Source organism: Camelus dromedarius, chromosome 12 (genome assembly GCF_036321535.1).
Source record: "Camelus dromedarius isolate mCamDro1 chromosome 12, mCamDro1.pat, whole genome shotgun sequence".
NCBI lineage: Eukaryota > Metazoa > Chordata > Mammalia > Artiodactyla > Camelidae > Camelus > Camelus dromedarius.
Window position 1 is genome coordinate 56,097,324 of NC_087447.1, and position 25,992 is coordinate 56,123,315.

The window sequence follows — 25,992 nt, forward strand, 5'->3', positions numbered from 1 at the left end:
GAACGTGATTTATTCTCCATTCCATTCCATTACACAGACCAGCAGTTTCCTCATTAGTAACTTGACAAATATATATCCTATGCGGAATAAGTGAAATAACGTATATTTGTTCATTCAAAGAGTGTTTACTGAGTTCAGCTGGCGTTCATGGTTGAGGTTGGGACTCTCCTTACATGTATGAGAGAAGGAAACTCAGTTGCAGGCCCCTCTGAGAAACATCTGCGGAGAAGCCACCAGCACTTCTTTAATCAGAGAACTATCTGTGAGCTGCTCACGTGGCTTTCAGTGGACACGGGAGTTCAAGGTTTGGACAAGTGTGATGACCCTATTTAAAGAAAATGTAGCGACTCAGCAACTCTCCCCCAGGCTGGGCTGGTAATACTGCAGAATCCCCTGGACACAGCTCTGTCTTGGTTCTTTTTATGGAAAAATGTTGAGTCTGGATAAAACTGCCCTGCATGCGGTCTGGGGAAAGAATCAGAGGGGAAAGACTACAGCCAAGAAGACCACTCAGGACAGGGGCAGGGGGCCTGCAGGAGGGAAGTGATGATAAAGAACGTGAGACACAGCCTCTTCTGAGGTTATGAGCTCGGAGAGGATCTTGACTTCCTGGCGGCAGTGGAGTCGGGCAGGACGGCCCTCCTTCCAGCCCTCCTCCCTGAGTCTACATCACCTCTGGACATCTGAGCCCTTCACTGGGCTCTGGCCTCCCTAAAACTAGCTTTATCATGAAGGTTTCTTTTGAGGGCACTAGGGACTTCTCCCTTGAAACTCAAAATGTCCCTTTGAAGCTGTCACAAAAGCAATCCTCATAACTCATCCTGGTGAAGCAAACATAATTCCTATCTTCCTAACAAAACACTGACTGTCAGGTCACTTTTTTGATAAATGTTTCAATGGCAGGCTCTGCACTAACTCTGTGTGTCCCAGAAAAATGATTCTCAGTTTCTTCATCTGTAAATGACATAGTAGGACCTAGTGACTATGTGGAAATTTCTAAGAATGTATGAAATGGAACTGAGACTTCTTAATGCTGGCTCCAGTCCGATTCAGGGAGAATGCCAGGATCCTATCACCAGTAGCATCATCTCTGCCCCACGTGTTTTCTCAGAGTCAACATCCCCTCTGAGAGGGAGCACGAGGCTTTAGAAAAGGAAACAGAACATCAGGTCAGATGTCCAAGGATGACGGTCTTCTCTGATCCCTTTAGCAACAGTCTCTTATTTTCCTTTCCTTTTGCCTCTGTTTTAAATTCAGATTTTCAGAATCTCACATTCAGAACACTGCAATAGCTTTCTCAACATCTCCCACTGTCAGTCTCTCTCCCGTCCAATCTATCTTTCCCATGGTTGCCAGACTGATTTCTTGGAAACCTACTTCTGATCATTCGTTTAACTTTCCCCTAAGAAGGGTGGATTGAACAGCAAATGTGTGTCTGGTAGACACTGCAAGGTGTTAGGGGCACAAAGATGAGTAAATTGGGACCTCTGCCTGGGAGTGACATTTGGGCAGCAGTCCAGGTACATTAAGGGTGGAGCCCAGAGGAAATCATTGGGTTGGGTTTGGTCACAACCCTTAAAATTTGTCACTGTCTGCAGGATACAGTACAAGTCTCCTGGGAAATTTAAGGCACCAGAATTGACTTGAGTCTAATCTGTCAATTCTGAGGCCTTTCATTCTTCATAAACTGTTGCTAGCATTGAAAGCAAACCATGTTTTACTTCCTGTGTATCCTATATCTTATTCCAGTGCCACTGTTTGCTCCTTGCAAATTTTTACCACTCCTTCAAGGACCCTCAATTCAAATTCTCCCAGCTTCCAAGCCAGAATCAACTTCAGGGGAGCCTGAACTTCAGAGCAAGTCTGCTGTCCCTCTTGTTTGGTATTAATCACTTCCTCCCTGCAGGGACCCATTGGCTTCCCTAGCACCCCTGCTCCTTCAGGGCGGTGACCATGACTTACTCATCCTGGTCCACACCACCTAGGAAGCTGCCTTGTATAGGAACCTGATAAAGGTTTAATAAAAGACAGAGTAAAGACTTCATTTTATTTGGGCAGATCACACCCGAGAGTGTGCAGCCCCCAAGCTCCCTTCAGAGATGTTCTCATACAGAAATATGTGCATCATCGAGGAAACCAGTTTCCCCCTTTCAGAATTTAAGTTTATGTCCAAGTCAGTTTTTGACAAAGCTAAAACCAATTCAATTTATTTCTTCATTTTTCTTAAGATGCATGAGTGCAACCTGGTTTTAACAAGGAAGAGAGCAAGCTACAGTAAACAGATCATGGGTTTTGGAATCAATCAGACATGGGTTTAGATTTCTTCACCTCCCCAAGCCTCAGTTTCTTTACATCTGTAAAGAAGGAATAAGCAATTTCCCGTCAAGCTTTGCTGTGGCGATTAAGAGATGTATGTAAGCGGCTGTCTAGGCTTTTACAATGGATACTCCCACTACTTCGAATAACACCTATCACCGCTGTTTTAGACCAGCCTGTGGATAAACAGAACTACTTATTTGTCTATAGCTTATCTTACTTTGAAAAGGACTTACAATGCAAAGGGGACCCTTATGCACTGCACTTTGCTGACATTTAGTAAGAATATTAATAATTCACTCAGACTCTTTCAGACATATATTTCTCTTCCTTAAATTGTAGGGATTTTAAAACAAAAATGAAAGAAAATTTAGCACAAATCACTAAACACCACCGATTTTCTATGGAAAACAGCTTGATTCTGAAGATTATACAATTTCTTAAATGTCTCAATAAATAATAGAAGGGCTGATTAGAAAGTTGATTAAAAAATTAGAAGAACAATAAAAGAAATTAAGGTGGCAATTAAGTTTCATCAGGGGCTAATTTGAATGGAGACTTGTTAGGAATTTAGCGACATTCTCAGGAAAGCTTGGGTGCACTGAAATCTGGGGAACTGAGATGGTTCTCAGGGAGATTCATCCAAACAGATTGCCACTTTGAGCCTGGGTCTAGGGAGGCTGGAAACACCTGGGTTACTGACACAATTGTCTACCTGTCTTTGCAGATGTAGACACAGACTTTGTGTAGGCACATGGAGTGGACAGAAAGCCTGGGCATTTCACTTGTAGCAAACTGGCACTTCTGAATGGAGAGCCTCAGGTTTCCTCATGGAGCCTCTCCAAACTCAGTAAGCCTCAAAGCTCATATCCAGGCTTTCCATACAAGCTTCCCAACTTTCCAGATCTGCCAGCTCAGCTCCATTAGCTACAACTCCCACCACAGCATCCACACCAACCATCTGATATTCCCAGTCTGCTTGACCTGACCCCAACATGCCTACAGTTTCCATCTTCATCTTCATGCTGTTTCCTGTATGTGGCAAACTCTTACTCAAACTTCAAGATCTCATTCAAATATCAGCTTCTCTTTGAAGTCTTCTCTCTTACCCAAGGCATAATTAGTAACTCTCTCTTTCTTCTGAACTCCGACAGAATTAAGGTACAGTGTGAAGAAATGAAAAGGGCAAATGTTCTACTGTCAAAATGATTTGAACTTAAACCTGACTTTTCTACTTACTGCTGTGCAATTGTAGGTAAATTAGTTAATCTTTTTGAGGCTCAATTTCCTGATATTTAAAATAGAGGTGAATTCCCTAAATTTATGGGGATTATCAGCGATCTTCTATTGCCATTGTTTGTCCGCTTACATTTCTCTTTGTGAGCTCCTCGGTATGAAAGACTGTCTTTTTCATCATTCTGCTGTCCTGCTTGGCACCTAGCACAGTGCCTGGTGTTTTGTAGCACTCAGTTTTTAAAAGTCAATTAATAGTTCTGGAAAAGTAACTCAAGCACTGATAGGCCAATTAAAGTCTAAGTTCTTCTGTGACGTGCTCTCTGGTCACCCCCATCTCTATTAATTTGAATTCCCACAGCTCTTGTATATACTACTCCTGAGGCTCTTGTCACAGCCCGCTTTGTACATGCGGATTGACTCTAAGGTCCTCCTGAGCAGCAGCCATGGCTTTTGCTCTGAACTCCCAACATCTCACAATGCTCTGGGAATGCCGGCTAGTGATAAAGTTACTTAAACTAGCCCATTCTCTTTCTCATTCCCAAACAGTTTTCCTCTTCAGTTTATGCTGAGTTTACTCCCAGAATCCCAGAGACTGAGGCCTTTGTAACAATGACTTATTTCTTTAGTCCTTGCCCAAGGCTCAAAGTGAGTAGCATCTCCTGACTTCCCCAACTGTCCACACAGTTGGTCTGCCTTTTCTTCAGTGCACTTTCTCTTAATTGTCCTTTGCTTTCTGCTTCTGGGCGAGAGTCTGCTCATTGATGTACTGCTCTCATGAGGATTTGGAAAACTTTGGTTTGTGATTTCTGAATTTATAAGCTTGTGGAAAATTACTGCTGGAAGACACCTTAAAAGTCATTGAATCTGGGGACCTCACATAGAGGTCAATTCCCAATGTTGTGCTAGACTAATCAATCAGGACACTTTTTGGGGGGATCCTGCTGAGGTCATACGTGGCCTCAGAATCATTTTCAACACAATATTCTAGCTAGAAACCATCAATTCATCAGTTTACATAGGAGATGAATCTTGTCTGACTTCCCTGATGTAGTAATGATGCCCCAAGAACAGCGGGACTGAGTAATGAACTGAAGCCAGAACCCAGGCTCCTTACTCCCTCCCATTGACTTACCTTCCAGGGTTTCCCTTCCCACATGCTCACTGCCTCTCCTTCAATTGTCATTCAAGTCCTAGAATTTATATTCATTGGCTCATACCTAGTTGTATTTAACAATATGATGAAAGGGCACGACACGTAAGTTTTGGCCTTGTCACAAAAACATCTGGGCTCTCACTGATGTCATAAGCTCTTGAGGGGAAGGTCCTATGTTACACTTTGTATCTTTTACAAGTTTTAGTCTTGCGTCTGGCACATGGTGGATATTCAACAAAAATTCTCTGATATATATCCAACTACACATATGAATCAAATAGGAAATCTATCCTTAAATTCTCACCAGGAATCACTGAAAACATCCTACTCTCTTGTACATATGCAGTATTCATTTGAAAGGACTCCATGCATGATGACACATACCCTCATTTTTTTTTTTCAGAGTGGCACCATGTTTAAATAAATTCCCATTTCACCTGAATGTTTTAGGGGAAAATAAATTATTATGTCAATGATGGGGTGTCCAATGACACTTCTACTTAAAAATACAAAGGGCAGTGTTGTGGTTTAGGGCTCCAAAGTCCTGAGAAATGTTAGCTTTTCTTCCTCTTGTTTTTCATGGTGACATCTATTAACCATACCTTGTGGTTCTATGTGATGCTCACAACCAAAATTATTAAGACAGAAAGGTAAAGGAAAGGAGATGAAGAGAAAGAATAGGAAGACAGAAGATGGGGAAAGGTATTTTACAACATAGCAGTAAGATACTAGTGCTATCACTTAAAAATGGATTTAAAAAGCTGTACAACTCACAGCTAACATTGTACTTAATAGGAGAGATTAAATGCTTTCCCCTGAAAGTCAGGAACAAGGCAAGGGTGCCTGCTCTTGCCATTTCTATCCAACATTGTACTGAAGGTTCCAGCCAGGGCAGTCAAGTATGATAAGAAATAAAAGTCATCCAGATTGGGAAGAAAGAAGTAAAACTCTCTCTTTTTACGTATGGCATGATCTTGTATACAAAAAGTCCCAAGGAATCAGTCAAAAAACTATTAGAATGAATATATGGCCTCAGCAAAGTAGCAGGATATAAGATTGGTATACATAATTAATTATATTTCGATACACTTGTGATGAACAATGAAAAAATAAAGGAAACAGTTCACGTGCTAAAGAATGAAACTGGAACACTACTTGATATCATTTACAAAAACTAACTCAAAATGGATCAAACACTTAAATGTCAGAGCTAAAACGATAAAACTCTTAGAAGAAAATAGGGACATAAATCTTCACTACCTTGGGTTAGGTGATGGTTTTTTAGTTGACACCAAAAGCACAAGTAACAAAAGAAGAAATAGATAAACTGGGCTTTGTCAAAATTAAAAACTTTTGTGCATCAAGAGACACAACCAAGAGAGTGAAAAGACAACTCACAGAGTGGGATAAAATATTTGGAAAGCATATATATGATAAAAGATTAATATCGAGAATAGATAAAGAACTTGTACAACTCAACAGCAACTCAATTTAAAACTGGGCCAAGGATCTGAATAGACATTTCTCCAAAAAAAGATATATAAATGGTCAACAAGCACATGAAAAGATGCCCAGTACCAAGAGTCACTAGGGAAATGCAAATCACAACCACAATGAGATACCACTTCAGACCAAAGAGGTTGGCTATAAGCAGAAAGACATACAATAACAAGTACTGGTGAAGGCACAGAGCAATTGGAACCTTCATACCCTAATGATGGGAATGTAAAATGATACAGCCACTTTGGAAAACAGTCTGGCAGTTCCCCAAAATGTTAAACATAGAGTTATCATATGACCCAGGAATTCCACTCCTAGGTTTATGCATAATGGAAATAAGAATATATGTCTACACAAAAACTTGTACACAAATGTTTACAGCAGTATTATCCATAATAGCCCACAAATGTTCATCAACTGATGAATGGATAAATTAAATGAGGTATATTCATACAATGGAATATTATTTGACAATGAAAAGAAAGTACTTATAGACATTACAGCATAGATGCACTTTGAGAACATCATGTCAAGTGAAGGAAGTAGTCACAAAAGACCACGTAGTGTATAATTCCATTTACATGAAATATCCAGACTAGGCAAAGCTACAGAGACAAAGTAGATTTAGCAGTTGCCCAGGGCTGGGTGGGGATGGAATGGGGCTGGGAGTGGGGCAAGTGACTGCTATAGGATTTCTTTATGGGGCAATAAAATGTTCTAAAATTGATTGTGGTGATGGTCGCATAACTCTAAATACACTTAAAATCTTTGGATTACATACTTTAAGTCGGTGAATTGTATGGCATATCAGTTTTATCTCATTAAATTTGTTATCTACAAAGATGTGCACAGCAGTTAAGTCTTTTAATTTTTGTGATTACATTTCATTTGTTCATTTTCTTCTTTTCTATGTCTGTCACAACAATCCACGTATTCACTTAGATGATTCATGTGTATATTTCCATGACCACTGTTTTAGCTTTATAATGTGTAAATGACTAGGCATATTTTATGATGAGCAGGTATCTTTTATGAAACCTATCCTTTTAAAATATTTAATTTAAAAGCAAAAGTTAAAGAAATAAAAACACCTGAACTATCTTTTTTCTTCTTCATTGTAGTCATTACATCACCTTCATAACACATCATTTCTGCTGACCACTAGCAGCTTTACCCTCCAATATTTAATATATTAACCGTAAGTCTGCTTCACCAGAAATTACATCATTGCATTTAGCAATACACTTATAACAGTGCTCTACCGTCTGGTGGCTCCATAATTTGTTTGCTACTGAAAGTCTAAATGTTAATTACAGTTAAATCCATGGCAACCGAGAGAACTTAGTGTTTCAATTACTTTGTACCTACCCCTTTTGAATCAATCACTCCAGGTTTTGCGTTAAACTTCACTGTCTTCAATCGGGCACGTTCCTTTCTTTCCACCCTAAAGAAAATGGAAAATAAAGAGTCTGTCACATGGCAAGGCATTTATGATGAAGTTCCGTATCAGATAAAGAACAACTCCTCTTCTTATCCTACAGCTCAAATAAAATATGCTTCTAAAATATTTCTGTTCCTTTGTTCAGTATAAAAAGTCTTGGTATAATATTTCTAAGCTGCTAACACATCTTTTGCAATTTCTGTGTTACATGTACTGAGAGGCACAGTATTTGGAAGGAACAAAAACCCAATATTTGTTACTTAAATGCCTGAATCAATCAATCAATCAAAATCTATTTCAAGGAATCACAGAGAGATAAACACCTAAAGTGGAGACTGAGTAAAGTTCTCTCCTCTCCTCTGCTCTCCTCTCCTAATAATGCCTCCCTTTTCTTTTTGTTTCCTTTTTCTTCCCTTTTCTTCAAGAACACCATGGTATCTATCTTCACCTCAAAACCAAACATGTTATAGAGAATCTTGAATCTTTCCTTTTCCCCAATGTCCTTCTCCAGCCATCTCTGCAGATTTCATTATTTTACCTGCCACTTCATTCATTCATCAAACATTTATTGAATGCCTACCTGGTATCAAGTAAAGGTGCTGGGGAACAACAAAAAATTTTATTAAAAAGCATGACTGCAATGAACACTTAGTAATGTGTTTTTTTTTTTAATCAAAGTATAGTCAGTTTACAATGTGTCAGTTTATGGCGTACAGCATAATGTTTCAGTCATACATATGCATACATACATTCGTTTTCATATTCTTTTCATTATAGGTTACTACAAGATATTGAATATAGTTCCCTGTGCTAGCAATGTGCTCTTAGTGGGAGCAGAAGCATAAACAGACTGACAGCGTTGCCCAGTAAGACTGCTGATAGCAATGTGGGCACATCTATCTCTCTGGAGGGTAATAAGGAGAGGTGGAAAACAGTGGGGTGGGCTTCTTGGAGGAGGTGTCAACTTACATGATTCTTGAAGGATGAGAAAGAGCCTGTCAATAGGAAAAGTTCACGGAGAATTTCCCAGACTGGAGGAACAACATGTACTATGGTCCAAGGGTATAATCAAGTTAAAGATTTCAGGAAGATTCTGGTACAGGGGACATACAGGATGGGGACATGAGGCTGGAGAGGTGGTGGGGGCTCCTTATAAATGGGATCCATCTGCACTGAGGACCTGTGGTTTTCCCTTGGGGAATCCTCAAGAATTATTAGAGGCTATAAAGTTGAGAAGTGACAGACCAGATTAGCATTTTAAATAAATGACTCTAGGGGAGGAGGAAGACAGCCTAGAAGAGGACAAAATAGTGGGCAGCAGGAGGCCTATTTAGAAGCTGTTGCCATAATCCAGGCAAGAAATGATGAGGAGTGATAATGAGGTAGAGCAGAGGGAAGGGTTAGAGAAATATAAGTAAAATAAAATTGGTAGAATTGTGCCTAGTTGAAGGATTGGGCTGAGAAAGAGAAGTTAAATATCTCTGAGTTTCTGAGCCTCTCCAGTTAGACATGATCATTCTTCTCTAAGCCCCCATGGCATTTACTTGTATGTCTATGTCGGTATTATTGTTTCCTGTGTTTATTTTCTCATCTAGCATATAAGGCTGTATGTTCCTTGAGGGCATGTCCACGTATCACTCTGCAGTGTATTACAGCATGTCCTCAATAAATAACAGATGAAGTAAAATAATATTCATTGTATTCTTTTAGAATCAGTTTTTGTTTAACTAGGGCTAGCTCTAATTTCAAAACTGGGGAAAGGGAAAAAGAGAGGAAAAACTCTAAATCTACAGAAACTTTATGGTTTATGAGATCTAAGCTAGTCAGAGATCAATAATTAACAACATACTCCTTTTTAACTGAGAACTCTTTTGTGTTTCCAGCTGAAACACAGGGAAGATCGGAGTTTCTATAGTGACAGAACGGAGTTCCAGAATATATTTACTTCAATGTGAGAGTAGAATATTTGAGTGGAAACAGATGAACAAAATTCTTCAAATCTAACCTCAGCTATTAAAGCAGTACGTTCCACTGAGAGTTTCTACTTACACCCAACATACAACAGTTGGGAGAAGAGCAAGGAAGACTTCAGATAAGAGAACCTGCCAAGAGGAAAGATGCTCATAGAGAAAATGCCTACTCGGAGCTAGCTTTTCTCAGTTTTAATCCAAGTGCAAATGTTAATTCATATTCATCTCTTCAGATCCTTCTAAACCTGTTGTTAAAGCTCTGACTTTATCCTAGCTTCTTTGCATCAACCAGGCTAATTATGGGAGACACCAGCACATCAGATGATGCCAAAATGACTGTAGCACGCAGAGAATACATGGTTATTTGATTAGACTCTGCAAAAATGCTGCATAAAGTGAAAGAACTCACAGGGGCCCCACGTAAGTACTATTAGGCTGAACCCAATATTCTATTCTAGGAATTGTTCAGACAGAGCATTCTAACTACCCACCCTCCTGGTTTCTAAGTTCATCCTGTTTATATTTCTCAAGAAATGTTTCCATTAGGCCATTTTAGTGGTTCATCACTTAAATCTTAAAAGGGTCGCAAAGAAAAAGTCAGATGAACAGATGGAAAGACAGACACACACACAAAAACACCTAATATTTGCTATGGTTTATCACTAATCTTTAAACAGGCAAAAAAAAAAAAAAAAAAAAAAAAAGCGAAGAAAAAAAAAAAGCCTTACTGTATAGGAGGCAGGTTTTGGTTCACTTAAGCAGGAAGTCAGAAAGTTTTGATTTCTACTTTGGTTGAAAGTTTCATAAATAATAATAATGATGGTGACATAAGTGGTAGATGAAGTTTTAACATATAATTATCCATGAAAGATTCCTTGACATTTACATCAGCTCATTTGGTCCCAACAATAACCCAGTGGGGTATTCTCAGCCCCATTTTATGGCTGAAAAAGCTAAGACTTGAGCCCAATTAGAAAGTGGTAGAAACAGGGCCTGAGCTCACATCTTCTAACATCTAACTTCAGTGTCTGGCCACATCCACTCTGTTTGGGAAACAGTATTTAAGGACCTTCCAGGCCTCCCTTATCCGATGGGATTTTCAACAAACATGAGATTTTAGATGGGTCACACGTAATTTTAAGGCCCATACAGTTCCTTAGAAGTCTGGGCTGAGCTTTTCGTAAATGATAACCATCGCTCTCCCTTGCATCCCAAATCCTGAACGTCCTGAATTAAATAAACCACAACCAAATTTAAGTATAGAGTCACTGAGATAATGCCTGTTATGAGAGGCTGTCCTCAAAACTCAGAATAAATTTGCTTAACACTGAAATGCATGTTAGCTAAATGTCTATTTGCAACAATACATCACAAACACTGGATTGATTTATGTTCTCAGCACTCTTTCTCCATGCTCTGTATCCTCAACCAGAGCTGTGATTTTTCATCCCAGAAGCCCATGTTGATTGCCTCTTGGGGGTTTCTGCAAACCTCTCTCTTGAGTAGCAGAGGGTGCGGCTTACCTTTTCTTCCTCACCTGCCTCAGCCCTGTACCCTCTCCTCGTGCTTCTTGGGACGCACGTGGATAGTTTACTGCTGAAAGCAGTTAGGGTTGAGAAACAGGGCCCTACATAATGCTATAGGGTTTTTCTTTAGCACCAAAAGCTCAAAATCTGAAGAAAGGGAAATACATATCCTTTGAGCATGTACTAAAGTATTTATAATCTGTACAACGATCCAGGGCTTAAGATGGAGCTGGGCATATGGTAGGCGCTTAACGCGTCTTTGCTGAATGAATGATGAATGAGTGAATGAATCGTCAAGGAGGCTACTAATTCTGGACCTGGATGTGAAAACTAAGGCTCAGAGAGCTTAAGTGACTTGCCCAAACAACCAGTGTTTCTGACCATTCATCAAAGTTGTTGACCACTTCACGCCTTTTTTACTTGGTAGGATCTATACAAAATCTATACAAAAGTATTTTCCTGAGTAGGACTCTTTGGCAGAAACAGATGATATTAAGATCCACAGATCTTTACCTAAGGAAAGGGTGGGTCACCTGTGTAGAAAGGATGAATCGTGAAGAGAAAGACCGCCCTACTTCTCTTTTACTCAAGAGGCAAGCAATTAATTAGATTGTTAAAGCAGAAATAATCCTCTCCGCCCTAGTTTGGTCACTGACCAAAAATACTGAAAACATAAACTGGATGGCAAAACTTGAGCAATCAATTCTGACATCTAGCATCTCCAGAGAGTTCCAAATGGTCATGCTTTAATGAGTCCAACTGTCTCCCTTTGCCCTCTTACCCATCTCCCATCTGGCATTTTCAGGTTCTCGCCAAACACATAACGAGGTCAGGCTTGGAGCACTGGATTGTGGGAGCATCACCTGGTGCTGGGTATCCCTTTGCCTGTGCTCCACAGGACCCTGCTGCAGGGAGACTTGAGAAGCCATACATGTTACTGGCCACAGGCTTGCCGGGAAGCTCGGTTAGTAAACCCTTATGCAATGCTGGCTGCAAGCTGCCATCTGAGAGCCCAGGTGAGAGCCCAGGTGACAGTCACTGAGGGGCAATGATTAGAGACTTGGATGAAGAGACAGTGGAGCAAATCCCAGTTTGGCCCCTCAGGAACTATGTAATCTCAGAAAACAGAGGTTCTGTGCTAAGAGCCCAGGTTTTGAAAGTCTCGGCTGGAATTCTGTATCTGCAACTTATTAACTCTGTGTCTTAGGGCAGGTCCCTCAACTTCTTAGGATCTCATGTTTCATGTTGGTGAAATTAGGATATTAACACAGACCTGAAAAATTACAAGACAATACAAGAAAATTGGCTAACACTGTATCTGAAATGTAGTAACTCCTTAATCGGCATGCGTTTCTAATATACCTTTGGGGTAGTGAAAAGCCATCTGGTCTTTCTCCCAGAGAGACCTGGGTTTAGCCAGTGGCTGACTGTGCATCCTTGGCCAAGTTACTTGACTTCTCTGATCCTAGTTTCCTTATGAAGCTTTTGTGAAGATTACATGATATCTTGTATTTGAAAGCACCTGGCACAATACATGGTCGTTGCTATCCTCAGATGGAATTCATCTCTCTGTTTGCTGCCCGTTCACTTCCCCTGAATGTCTGTGTCCACACAAAACTCACATGTTGAAGCCCCAATCCCCAGTGTGATGGTATCTGGAGGTGGGGCATTGGTGGGTAATTAGGTCATGAGGGTGGAGCCCTCATGTATTGGATTAGTGGCCAAAAAGAATCTGAGACAGGAGAGAAAAGATCTCTCTCTCAGTCATATGAGGATACAGCAAGAAGGCCATCTGTAAACCAGGAAGAAGGTCCTCTCTGGGGACCCAATCAGTCAGTGCCTTGATTTTGGGCTCTTTAGCCTCCAAAACTGCAAAAAATAAATGTCTCTTGGATAAGCCACCCCGTGTACAACATTCTGTTATAGCAGCCCGAACTAAGACGGTACCTTTAGTTCCAACAGCACCCTCACTGCTCTCATCACAGTGTAGCTGTGCTAGACTTACATGTTAGTCCCACAAATGTTGGGCTCCAGGCAGTGACCTGATGACAGCACCTGTGCACAGAGGCTGCTCAAGCAATGCTTGCTGAACTGAATTTTGTCAATTCTTATTTTTGTAACTTTGGGAGGAAGGACTGCATTTGAGTTAAGAGCACTGTAGCCTGGATTCAAATCCCAGTTATGCCATTTATTAACTGGGCAATTTCAGGCAAGTAAATTAACCTCTCTATGCTTCAACCTCCTGGTTTGTAAAATAAGGATAATTATATTACCTTCCCCACGGGGTTGTAATGAGGTTTAAGTAAGTTAATTGTTAAGGGCTTAGAACAGTGTCTAGCATGCTCTAAGAGCATTTACTTAAATTAAATTTAAATTTCCCATCTTCAAAAGAGAAGGAGGGAAGAGGCAATGATTTTCGTACTCTTCATCTTATGGTTTCATTGGGATGATTAAAGGGAATCATCAATAGAGAAACATTTTAATAAATATTTTTGTAAAGGCTAAAGTCATACACTGATGCTATCCATTATGAGATTTTTCTGGACCAGCTCTCTAAGCTGAACTATAATCAGGAAAGGGGCTAAGGGATTGAAAGAATAACCCTAACCTAATAATAAATCATATTTGTACCAGCGACCATTCAGTCTGAGCTATAGTTGTAAGACGCTGAACGCAGTGTGAAATGTGAGTGCCTCCTTCAGAAGTTAGGTATTAAAGTGCAGCCTGAGGAAAGACTCATGGCAGATTTTGAATTGCATTAAAATAAGTGCCAAAGAACCCTTTATGGGGTATGATTTTAATTTCTTCTTTGTACTTTTAAAAATGTTCCCACTTCAGTGAAATGTGCTACTTTCATAAACACATAAAAAAAATAGTAACATTTTTGGAAAGAGTTAAAATCCTATGGAGAAAACTTGACAGAAATTCATTTACAGTCATAAACACACACACACACACACACACACACACACACAGACACACGCACAAGATGGTCGGGAGAGCTACTGCACCCTTCATGAGAGAGAATGCAAATACCAACATTAGCGTCACTAGACAGACTTCCAGGCTAGTCGTAGCATGTAGAATGGCTGTTAAGATGATTTTCATTCAAAATAGGAGAGAGAGCCTATTCAAGAATGACCCCCAGTAGACAATTACCCCAGGAGGACTAGCACTAAGAATGTTCCTTAGGAGGGAGATGATGTGTCATTGAACAAATTAAAGACTATTGACAAGATTGGTTAGAATCACATAACCTTAGGGTTAGGCAGTGCCTGAAAATCATACAGTTCAACTCTCCCATCCAAAGTTTGAATTCCTTTTTTTCATATTTCCTGCCACTGAATCTTCTATTATCAGAATCACCTGGAGGAACTTACACACAAATACAGATTTCCAGGACCTACTCCAGATGGACTGAAACAGGATCATAGGGCGTGTGTGCGCACGCACGAAGTGGGTGTCAGGGAGCGAGAGAGTGGGGTGTACATAAGTTTTCATAATGTTCCCTTGGTGTGAAAACCATTGTTCCAGTTCACCGTCTTCCCAGGTAATCCACACCTCCAACTAGTAAAAGGATTTCCTTAAAATGAGCTGGAATCTACTCCCACATAGCTTTCCCTCTCCACCTCATTCCTATCCTCAGGGCCACATTGAACAAGATGGCTCCTTCTTCTACAGAACAGCCCCTCGGATTGCTCAGATTAATTATGTCAAAGCAAACCAAAATGCATGCTGGTCTGACTTTTCTTTTTAAGAAAATGGGAATGCAGAAACATAGAATACATACTGGTCCTGAGAGTTACTGTTTCGAATACATAACCTTTCAGAAAACACTACAAACTACAAATTCAGAATGTCCTCTCAAAACAACATCAGGCAATTATGCAAGAGCCCAGAGGTTTAAAGACCTGTCTGCTGGTGGCAGAGTCAGAGGTCTGAGCACGAGGGGTGGGGAGGGAGCAGCTGTGGAACAGCCAGCCAGCTGCCCTCTTCCCACATCCCAGGCTGTGAGGCCACAGGGAGAGAAAGATGGTGGACCAGACTTCTCTGGCGTGCAAATGCCCCACAGAGTTATTCTCGGGTTGAATGCACGTCTTCCTACTATGGCTGGTGCTAGCTCAGTCACGGGATCACTCTGTGCACTTGAACACTCAGTGTCATGAGCATTTTTTTACAACGGTTCTTGGGGTGTTCGGAAACGAGGAGGAGAGCCCATTGAAAAACCTGCACCTCAAGAAAAGTTGGTGACTGTTTTGAATAAGCATTATTCCAGACTTTGATTTCATACCATCTCTTTCCTAGGGTATAGATAATTTGTTTCCTTTTTCTTTCTTTCTTCCTTTCTTCCTTTCTTTTTTCTCTCTTTCTCTCTCTTTCTTTCTTTCTTTCTTTCTATATATATATATATTTTATTGACGTATAGTCAGTTTACAATGCTGTGCTAATTTCTGGTGAACAGCAGAGTGATTCAGTAATACATATATATATATTCCTTTTCATATTCTTTTTCATTATAGGCTATTACAAGATACTGAATATAGTTCCCTGTGCTAGATAACTTGTTTCTTGATGCCAAGAGAACATTCTTGGAAGGAAAGTTCCTTTCTGGTGGTGATGGTCAGAAGCTTCCGGGGCAGATGAAGAAGGTGATTGTTCTGAAGTCTGTTCCTGCCTTTCAGAAGCAGAGTCGAAGAGATACTTTGAAGAGAAAGAGCATAATGCTCTCGACTTGGGCAACGCACGTAGGACTAACTATCTGAATGAAAGTGGGAGTTATGGGTGAGGTGGGGAAGGAGTAACTAAGTCAGTAAAAAAGAACTGTGATCCCAGTCTTCAGACCTCACCAGATGTCTGGCAGTTCACATCCCAAGCCTCTGACCTTGGAATGGAGGTTTCTCATCTTTTCCCAACGATATCTGGAGGCAATATGTGGCTAGGACCCCCAGCTTAGTGAACAGCCTGCTTTATTTGGCTTGGCCTTTCTATAAAATTATCTGTTAAGTTTGGAACCCCTGGAATAACCGCTCTGCGTTTGTAAGTCAGCGTACAAGCTGTTCAGCCGAATCTTGGACTTGTGGATGCTGGTAAGTTTCAGGAAGGCAGTGTAAGCAGATCCTCTTTCTTCCTTTGTGCCTCATCACAGTCACCAGTTTTCATAAAACCCTAATCTGAGGAGAGTGAGAATATTTAATTTGTGTCACCTGTCACCACTGACAATCTCCCCACAGGGTGACAGTCCTACTCAAGTAGGTATTTTGTGAACAGTTTGCCACATCTTCATCTTTCCACACCTCCGCTCCCTGGAGAGCTGAAAAGCAAATATTCTGAGACAGAAAAGGCATTCTTACCTCCGTTTGCTGGGGATGACCCCCATCTCCTCACTGTCCCCCTCCAGCGTGACTCTCCGGGCTTGCCACCACTCATCATCAGAGGCGTTGATAACATGGAGAATATCTCCGTATTTAAAACTGAGTCCTTGACTTGGCAGCCCACTGTCCTTGCTTTTGTCATAGTCAAACATGGCTCTGGAGGAAATGACAAGAGAGAAAGAGCACAGTTAGGAACCTCTGGCACCTCAGATCTAGGGGGTCATCATTCTGATTACTCATTCTTGCCCTGAGAACCTACTGTCCTTTCAATACCAACTGCCAGGACTAACACCCGGAATCACAGTCAACACTCCCACTGCTTTGGTCAAAATCAAGGTTAGTTCTTACTTCTCCTTAGAAGTTGTAATGGCAGCTTAAAGAGCTCTAGAACCAGGTAATTGCTTCTTTTCTTGGAGCTCATCATATGTGACAAAGTGATAATGGAAGATGATGAAGGCAGGTTAATACATAATTGAGATTTCTTTCTCTCTCTCACTACAACCAAATTCTAAAAATCGCTAGAAAGAAGGATGTTCCTCATTTGACAAACACGGGCATCTTTCTGAATGCAGCATTTTGTGTTATGAACAAATCCTCTCAGATGTATCAGTCTGTGGAACTCCTTCCTGTTTTAATAGAGGAAAATGGTAACAACTTCAATGTCCACTCACAGGGGACTGGTCCTTCCACTCACTAGAATATCGGACCATTACTAAAATCGGACAGTTGCAGAAGTTAATGACATGGATATATGCTCAAAATGTGATAATGAAAATACACTGAAGTCTGTGTGTGTTCACAGACATAGCTCAAAATGATATGCATGAACAAGACATAGAATATGGAGCCGACCTCATCATTGCATTTATCACTCTGAATTGTAAGTCTTGCTTTATGTATCATGTTTTCCCCACTAAAGAGCATTTGCTGAGCCTTTGCTGAGCCTTTGCTAAGCCCAGTGCACTGTAATATGTATGACTGGTGGGGTGATAGAGTTGGAAGCAGCATTACAATGATGACCGAGACTAGCTGTTGCCCCCAGCAGCTGACAGTGTGTCTCAGGTCCCACATTGTCTGCTTCCTCCTGTGTCCTCCACTCCTACAATCCACCACCACACACATAACAACACACGATCTCCTCGAAGAAACAGATTTTGCCACCTCCCTGTTTATTCCCTTTAATTCCATTCTAAGAATTCCCTTCGAGTTTAACCACTATGCAAGCACAACTAACTAGATCTGGCGAACAGATTCTTCTAAAGTCACTGAGGACGAAGTGTGATTCTTTTCCTTTCTTTCTTCTTCTTTTTCCTCTCATGAAAGAAATGTCACATTTGCTGTCATGGCAACCAAAAAGAGCTGAAGACAGCATCTACGGCTCTCAAATACTGCAAGAAAAGTTGAATTACTTGCGACACAGCCCCTTCTTCCATTAACTCTGTCCCTGAGTGACAGAAAATAGGGCAGTTTCTTGGTCTCAGCTTCTAGAATGACTCATTTCCGCCTTGACCATTGGCATCTTCCCTACCAAAGACGTCACAAAACCCCAGACAGGAAAAGGGGGCTGAGAGAAGGCAGATACCCACCCACTCCTGACACTGTCACTTCTCTAGCTGGGTGACAGGACACAAATTAACATTCCCCAGCCACAGGTTTTTAAATACAAAATTAGGCCAGTAGCTATATTCACATTGGAGCCGCTGTGAGCATGAATGAAGTAGCAGATAGGAAGCATCTGGCACGTGGTGGGTGCAGCGCCACACAGGGTAGGGTAGCGGTTAGGAACACAGACTCAGGGGCCACACTGTTAGGGCCGTGTCCTGGTCCTGCTACTTGACTTCTTACTAGTCATACAGCTGGTTACCGAGGCAAGCGACTTAGCTCCTCCTAGGCCTCAGTTCCCTTGTATATAACATGGTGATGATGACACCAGTGCCCCCGCCATGGAAGTGTGGCATGGATGAAACGCCACTGAAGGTAACACAAGCGAAGCATGTAGAACAGTGGCTGCGCATGGTGACCACCGGTGAGTAGAAACTGTTGTTGTTACTATTACCATTATCTCCCCTTTCCCTTTTGAGTGAATACTCATAAAAATCCTTTTTATAGATTCAACTCTGTGCAAAAAAGAGCTTTCCTGAGACTGCTGTCCTTAAAAAGGCCTGCTTACAAGGGTAGCCCTTGGCTGACATCTGGGAACTTGTCTTTTGGGAAGGTCCTTACCATTTCCTATTAAGAGTGGCTCACTGTGCCCAAACTGTTTGTATAAACAATATCATTTAAGTTGAACACTTGCTTTTTCCTTGGGAGTCTGGAATTGCGGCAGGTGCCAGGCAGAGGTGCCAGCCCCCAATAAAATCCCTGGACCCTGAGTCTGTAAGGAGCTTCCCTGTGTAGACAGCACTTCACACTTGTCACAGTTTGTGGCTGGAGGAATTAGGCACGTCCGGTGTGACTCCACCGGGGGAGGATTCCTGGAGGCTTGCACCGAGGTTCCTCTAGACTTTGTCCCATGCTCCCTTCCCTTTGCTGAGTTTGCATTGTATCCATTTTCTGCACTAAATCATAGTCATGAGGACGACTCTGCTGAGCCCTATGAGCCCTCTTAGTGCATCATCGACCCAGGGAATTGTCTTCAGGGCCCCACCACTCACTCTGTAGATGGTAAAGCACGTTCACATACACTTCCTCATTTGTGACTCAACCCATTCCTACAGAGAAGGTGTAATGGATATGGTACTTACTAGCCCCTTTCTACAGATAAGGGGCATACCTAGCAAGGCCCACTGACTAACCTCAGGATACATGGCTTAGTGGTAGCAACCTGGGGCTGGAGGTGGGTCTCCTGCTCCCAAGTCCTAGTTCAATGCTCTGCACCTTGTCCCCCCACTCAATCTGGGAGGTGGTGAAGGTGGTGACAAGGTGGCAAGGACGATAATCGTGATGACAACCACTACTTACGCCCACTAGGGGGCCTGGCACTTTGTCTTCATTGTCTTATTTGACATCATAACAACTTGAAAGACAAAAACTAGTATCCTTGTATTTATGGATGAGAGGGGAGGCTCAGGAAGTTAAGCCTCACAAGGACAGGCGTGTTAGAGACTGAATGTAGAATATGGTCTGTCTGACTTCAAAATTCATATTCCTGGCCACTTCATTCTCAGGCTCAACTTCCCAGCCTGTCGCCCTCTGGCTGTGCTCACAACTTAGTACCAGGAACTTTTAATCTTCCCTTCCAAGCTGCTATCTCTTTCCCCCAAATCCCTGAAGTTCCCTTACTGCTCAGTTCTGATCCCAGTATTCCTTATCCTAATGTCCTCAAACCACTGATTCGGCTCCAGGCTCCTTCTGGATGTAAAGTGTGGTAGAAAACCCATAAACAAAATCTGACAGTTGGTGGCCAAGAAGGCAGGCTCTATGATCAGACTGCCTGGGTTTGCAACTTTTTAATTGTGTGTGTGTGTGCATGGGTTTTTTGTTTTGTTTTGTTTTGTTTTGTTTTTTTAATGAAGGTACTGGGGATTGAACCCAGGACCTTGTGCATGCTAAGCATGTGCTCTACCTCTGAGCTACACCCACCCCTGCCCCTAACTGTGTGATCTTGGACAAGCTACTTAACCTGTCTGGGTTTCAAGTTTTCTTAACTGTAAAATTGTCATAGTAATAACACCAGCCACCTCAAAGAACTGCGGTGAGGAATAAATGAAATGATATAGGTAAAGTATTGTAACACCAGCTTGGCAGCAGGGAGTGCTCAGTAAATGTCAGCTATTATTACTATGATAATTATTATTCTGTAAAATTCACTGGGATTTGAATCAGGGGATCTGGGTCCCAACTGTGCCACTTAGTAGCTGTCTTGTGGACTGTGTACAAAGACATTGAAAACACCGCTCTATCCTCAGGACTCAGTACAGGGCTGGGCACAAAGCAGTTTCTCAGAAAGGTCTGTGGGACTGCTTCAGACGACCTTTGAAAGTCCCACTTCTGTCAAGCCTCAGCATCCCTGTATGTAAGGGGAGGGGGGTAGAGGCTAATCCCGAAGTTCCCCCGCAGATCAGACATTCGTTCTACTGGGCTCCAGTCTACTCCCAAGAATTCCTGAGGGGAGATTTCCCACTCTCGGGATCAGCAACACACTCTTTCCAGAGTTCTGTTTATCTCGGACAATCTGCCCCTCTAGGACTACACTGATTCAGACTTGTCAGGTCCCTAAAAACAAGCAGCTGACACATTTCAGCAGCTTCTGGCTCCTTTGGCTATTAATGGAGCCTCACGTCTGGGAAGAAAGCTACAGTGCCCCATCACCTAATTTAAAAAGCGATAAGCTGTTTTTAATTTGCTTTATGTGCTAATTCATCACCGTAACTTTTATAAAATGCCATTAAGACTCAGACTTTCTACCCAGGGTGCTTTTAACAAGTCCATTAGACAAGTAGAATTAGACATGAATAATGCAAGGACTCTCCCATCCCTCCTGCCCCTCCTGCATTTCAACATGTGGTGGCCCTTTGCCAACTGGGATAGTCTAGGAAGGGAAGGGTGATTCTCATCCTCATGGCTGTGCAACCTGGTTGTGAATACCTAAGTATCCAATCAAAATTGTGCTTATTAAGTGCCCTGTGATATGCTAAAGACTTTATATTCATTGTCTCCCTCAATTTACTGCATATGGGTTATATGCCAAGCTGTGAAGGGAGAAGAGATTTGGGTTTAAGTCCCAAATCTGTCATTCCTAGTTGTGAATTCTGGGCATGTGACTTAACCTCTTAGATGATCTCTCAACCATAGATGGCCGTGCCCTCACTGATGAGATGCAGAAAATGATGGCATTAACTCACAAGATGGTTATGGAGATAAAGCTATGGGATGCCTATAGAGCACCCAACACCAACATAGAATGAATTCCACTTTGTTATTATTTCTAATTACAATCTTGCCATGTAAGCATTTTTGATCTCATAAAGGAGATGAGACTCAAAGAGCTGAAATGGAAAAAGCCAGTAAGTGGCAGAACCAGGATTCAAACAGATAGATGTGTTCGAATCAAAAGCCTGCACTCCTACCAGAAACTGACACAACACTGTAAACTGACTACACTTTAATTAAAAAAAATATACACACAAAAAAGCCTGTACTCCTGACTGTAGAATTCAGCTTGGAACTCCTGATAAGGAATGTCACACTCAGAGCTCTATCTCAAAGATTTCATGATCTGATGACCACCTTGATGATGACGCCGTGAACTGGACTTCAGGAGAGAGGCAAGTGCAGTTTACTAAGCACACATTCAACTCTCACACTGCCCTGCAGTGCATATATTAGCCTCCTATTGCAGATGAGGAAATACAGTCTTGGACAAATTTAAGCAAAATGTCCAGTGTCACACCAGCTATCAAGTGGTAGGGCTGGACTCAACTCCAAATCTGCCTGTCTTTGAGGCCAGTGAACTTCCTGCTATGCCAACCCATGTGTTGTTTTTGCAAGTGACCCTCTCCAACCAAAAATACCCACAATTTCTAACGCGCTTAGTTAATAATCATGAACCATAAGAGTTTGGGTGTTTCTGTGTTGGTCAGAGAATCAGATCGATGTTGGTGGAACCACTTTGAGGTTGGTATAATACGACAAAGGTGGAAAGAAGCCCTAGAGACCATGCCACTAAGAGCAGGAAAAATTCCATGATGTGTCTAATGGTTACTGAGGATATGGTAGGAAAAACAATCCCTTAACTCTTTCTCCCCCAAAATGTCTACATCTTAATCCCCAGAACCTGTGAATATGTTACTTTATATGGCAAAAGAGATTTGCAGATGAGATTAAGGTTACGGGTTTTGAGATGAGATTATCCTGGATTATGCAGCTGTCATGTTCTAGGCCGGTGTCTTCAAGACACTTGAGGGAAATGAGGAAACTTTCCATATGGCTGATAAAAACGCATGTCTCATATAACCTAATCATATGAGTCCTTAAAAATGGAAGAGAAGGCAGAACAGGTGAGAGAGATGCCACAAGAGGAGGACTTGACTGCCGTTGCTGGAGGAAGGGAATTTGTTATAGCAGCAACAGAAAACGAAGAGAGGCGCACGATTTAATGATATAATAGAAAGTCAGCAGAAGGCAAAGGCCACCAGTATGAGGATCGCGTCAAAGATTCTTTAGAGTAAAAGCAACTTCTCAGCAACAATAACAACAACCTACTTGCTGAGTGCTTGGTGTTGGCTAGGCCATGTGCAAAGTACCTTTCCTTTACATAATTTTGTCTTATTGTATCCCCTGTAAGTAGCCTGGGATTTAGGTATGGTTATTTCTAGTCTGCAAATTATCAACTGAAGGCTTTAATTTCCTACATTTATACCTTACCCAATTCTCACATAAAACTCCATGAGATAAATATTATTATCTCTATTTTCAAATAAGGAAACCGAGCTACACAAAAAAGCAGCCTTTTCCTTCTCTTAAGTTGCAAAGCAGTCTGCTTGTACCTCTTCTGGGAGGTGAACAACATCCAGTCTTGGATGGGAACGTGTCTTGCCTCCTCTGCTAGATCAGAAGCTACCGAAGGGCAGGGGCTCCCAGGTCCAGACTCTGCACAAAGTCTTTGCCAATGCATTTATAAATGAAGAAATGAACCAGCAAGTTCCTCCCACCTGTGTTGTCAACTTGTTTGAGCTGAAGAAGCCTTTGTTTCCATGACAACCTGAAGACCCAAGAAGCAGAGTGCTTCGACTCCATTTCCTTAGTCTCTTGAAGCTGAGGCCTCTGTTTGATTAGAGGAGACTTGGTTCTCACCTTTCTAGGCAGCCGGAGAAAGAACAAAAGCAGCAGAAGGTAAAGTCTGCTTTCTGCTCCATCCCACTATGCCCAGCTCGGATGGGCATGTCCCACTGTTAAGGTAAGTGGCTGAGGACAGTGCAAAATGCCTAGATGTTGGAGTGAGGAGGCACATTCATGTGAGTCCACCTCTTTCTAGCTGAGTATCATTGAGAAAATCAGTGGACTAATAAGAAACTTAGTTTATCTGTACAGTGGGCTTCGTCATTCCTAAATCTTGGCATATCTGCAGAGATTCAATGAGATGACACAGGAAAAACACTTAGCACAATAACTCCAAAAGCTCCTTAACTTTGCCCCTTCTGTAGAGATAAATGAAAGCTATGGCTACAGGTATCGGAGGGAGAATGCAATATGGTGTCTCTTAGATGGAACATAAAAATACATATATAGTAAACTTCCTCAAAACATTTTCCTACCAGGAGCATGAGGGGAAGGATATGGAACTGGGAGCAGAGAGGTTTGAACTTTGGTTACTCTTACTTTAAAAATCATCAGTTTCTCATTGTTTTCTCTTCTTGAAAGCATTCACTCATCCACTCATAAATTTGATAAATATGTTTCCAAAAACAGAGAAGGCAAGCTGGAAGTTGGAAGAAGCTTGGGGTTCTAGTTCTGGCTTCAACATAATCTCACTGTGAGTAAGTTACTTAACCTCTTTGGGCTTCAGCTTCTATGTAATTAACAGGTCAAAACAATTCTCTAAGGTGTGTTTCAGCTGTCATGTTCTAGGCCGGTGCCTTCAAGACACTTGGGGGAAATGAGGAAACCTTCCATATGGCTGATATTAATGTGTGTCTCATAGGATCGTGTTTGTGTTGTGAAGGTCGTTCTGTGTCATCGCTCTCATCAATCCCAGAACTTCACTGGGAGTTAAGTGAGCACCACCTATACTCTTTTTTTTTTTTTTTTAACATTTTTTATTGATTTATAATCATTTTACAATGTTGTGTCAAATTCCAGAGCACCACCTATACTCTTATCTCCCCTTGTATTGTGATTTTTCACATTTGCAAATTCTCATTCATATGAGCATGAGGGATGGAGAAGGTTCCTATTCCTCCTATCCCCAGAGTCTACCACATAACAGATGCCCCAAAAAAGTTATTTTCTGTTATTCAATCTATCACCTAGGCTTGTCACCAGGCAAGCCCTAGAATTCAACAGTTTACTTTCTTTCCTGTAAAAGCCCAGACAGTTGGAAACAACAGGTAATGAATACCTGAGTGACACCAAGCATAGGCTTCCCTGTTTTTCTTAGGAAATGATGGACATATGTGTAACATTCCTGTCTCTCCAGTCAGAACGTATCCATCCCAGGGCAGTGGACTGTACACAGCTCTATACCGATTACTTCTCATGTCAACTTGAGGAGCCGTAACACACATGCCTCCATGGACAAATCATGTCCAAACTTACTGAGATCTAGCAAGGCCATTTATTTCCCCATTCATTTCAATAATGAATTACCCCCAGTGAAAACAGTGGCTCCAGCCACCACCAAATCAGTCTTAGTGGATGGGAACATGTTAGCTTCTGTCAATCCTTGCTAAGAGGCCAATGACCAAGATGCCATCATTTACTCAACGACTGCCGAGCACACAGTAGGTCTACAACATGGCAGGCACTGTTCTGGGTATTTATTATCTGTGATTCTAAAGACACCCCTTAAAATGCAGGCATTGTTCCTATTTTACAGGAGGATAAATATTTTATATGCCATGGACTGCGTTACCACATGGGTTATAGCATTTAGTCATTAATAACCTTATAAAGTAGGTTTGTACTCTTTCAAGACACTCTTCTCACCAGTGTTTCTTTTTATGTTAGAGAGTTTTTGGGAAAATGTCAATTTCAACTGGACCCAACGAGCCGGGCAGTCACTGCCATGACTGAAGATGGAACTAACTGGGCACCCATCAGACGTCCTTGCAGCCTGGCCTCTCTGCAGCTGTGGCATTTTGATTATAATCAGGGAAGAAGTATCATTTCCGGGGGCAACAACTCTCTCTCTCTCTCAGTCTCTCCTGAGTCTCCAGTGCTCTCAATTCCCTGAGGGACATAGCGTGAGCCGTCTTCACATGTCCAGAGGTCTGAGTGTTGATCATTATAGGCAGCTCATTATCAGGGTCTCCAAGGAGGGGGCCCATTCCAGGCTGCGTTCTCTCCCAGGGTGTCCTAGCAATCTGTCAGGTCAGTTTACACTGCAGCGCCGACTGACAGGTCCCCCATCAGAGGGAAGCAGAGGCAAACCCGAACCTACCCCAAGGCAGACTCGACAGACCACGACAAATGGTACTTCAGGTTTCAGGGCTGGGTGAGGCTGTAAAGATTAATCCTCTTAGAGTCATTGTCTTTTCTCCCAAATGCCATCAGCTGGCTACTCAGAAATGAAATATGGGGAAAGTAGCATGGCCAGGATGAACAGCCCAGGTTTTATGACAGTTCTGAAAGCTCTTATGTTCTGGACTTGTTTATCAGGCAATCAAGGTACATTAATCAAGATGTTTCAGAAAGACTGACAAATCCCTGACTGTAGCCTTTTATTTCTGATCTGAGCTAAAAATGTAGAACAAATCCTGGTATCTACTTTTTAGGGTCTTCCTGGCACAAATTAGTAAGCTTTCAGTGGAGACAAAGA

The 25,992-nt window shown here is 41.8% G+C and overlaps 1 protein-coding gene across 22 annotated transcripts in view; it reads right to left on the bottom strand.

Moving 5' to 3' along the window:
- DLG2 (discs large MAGUK scaffold protein 2) overlaps positions 1-25,992 on the bottom strand; it is a 1,729,700-nt gene that overhangs the window by 54,519 nt on the left and 1,649,189 nt on the right. For all 22 annotated transcript variants that reach the window (XM_031460460.2, XM_031460461.2, XM_031460455.2 and 19 more), the window contains 2 exons: positions 16,494-16,670; positions 7,574-7,649 (listed from right to left, as the gene is read on the bottom strand). In XM_031460460.2, coding sequence (XP_031316320.1) covers positions 7,574-7,649; positions 16,494-16,670 — 253 coding nt within the window. The remainder of the gene's footprint in view (positions 1-7,573; positions 7,650-16,493; positions 16,671-25,992) is intronic.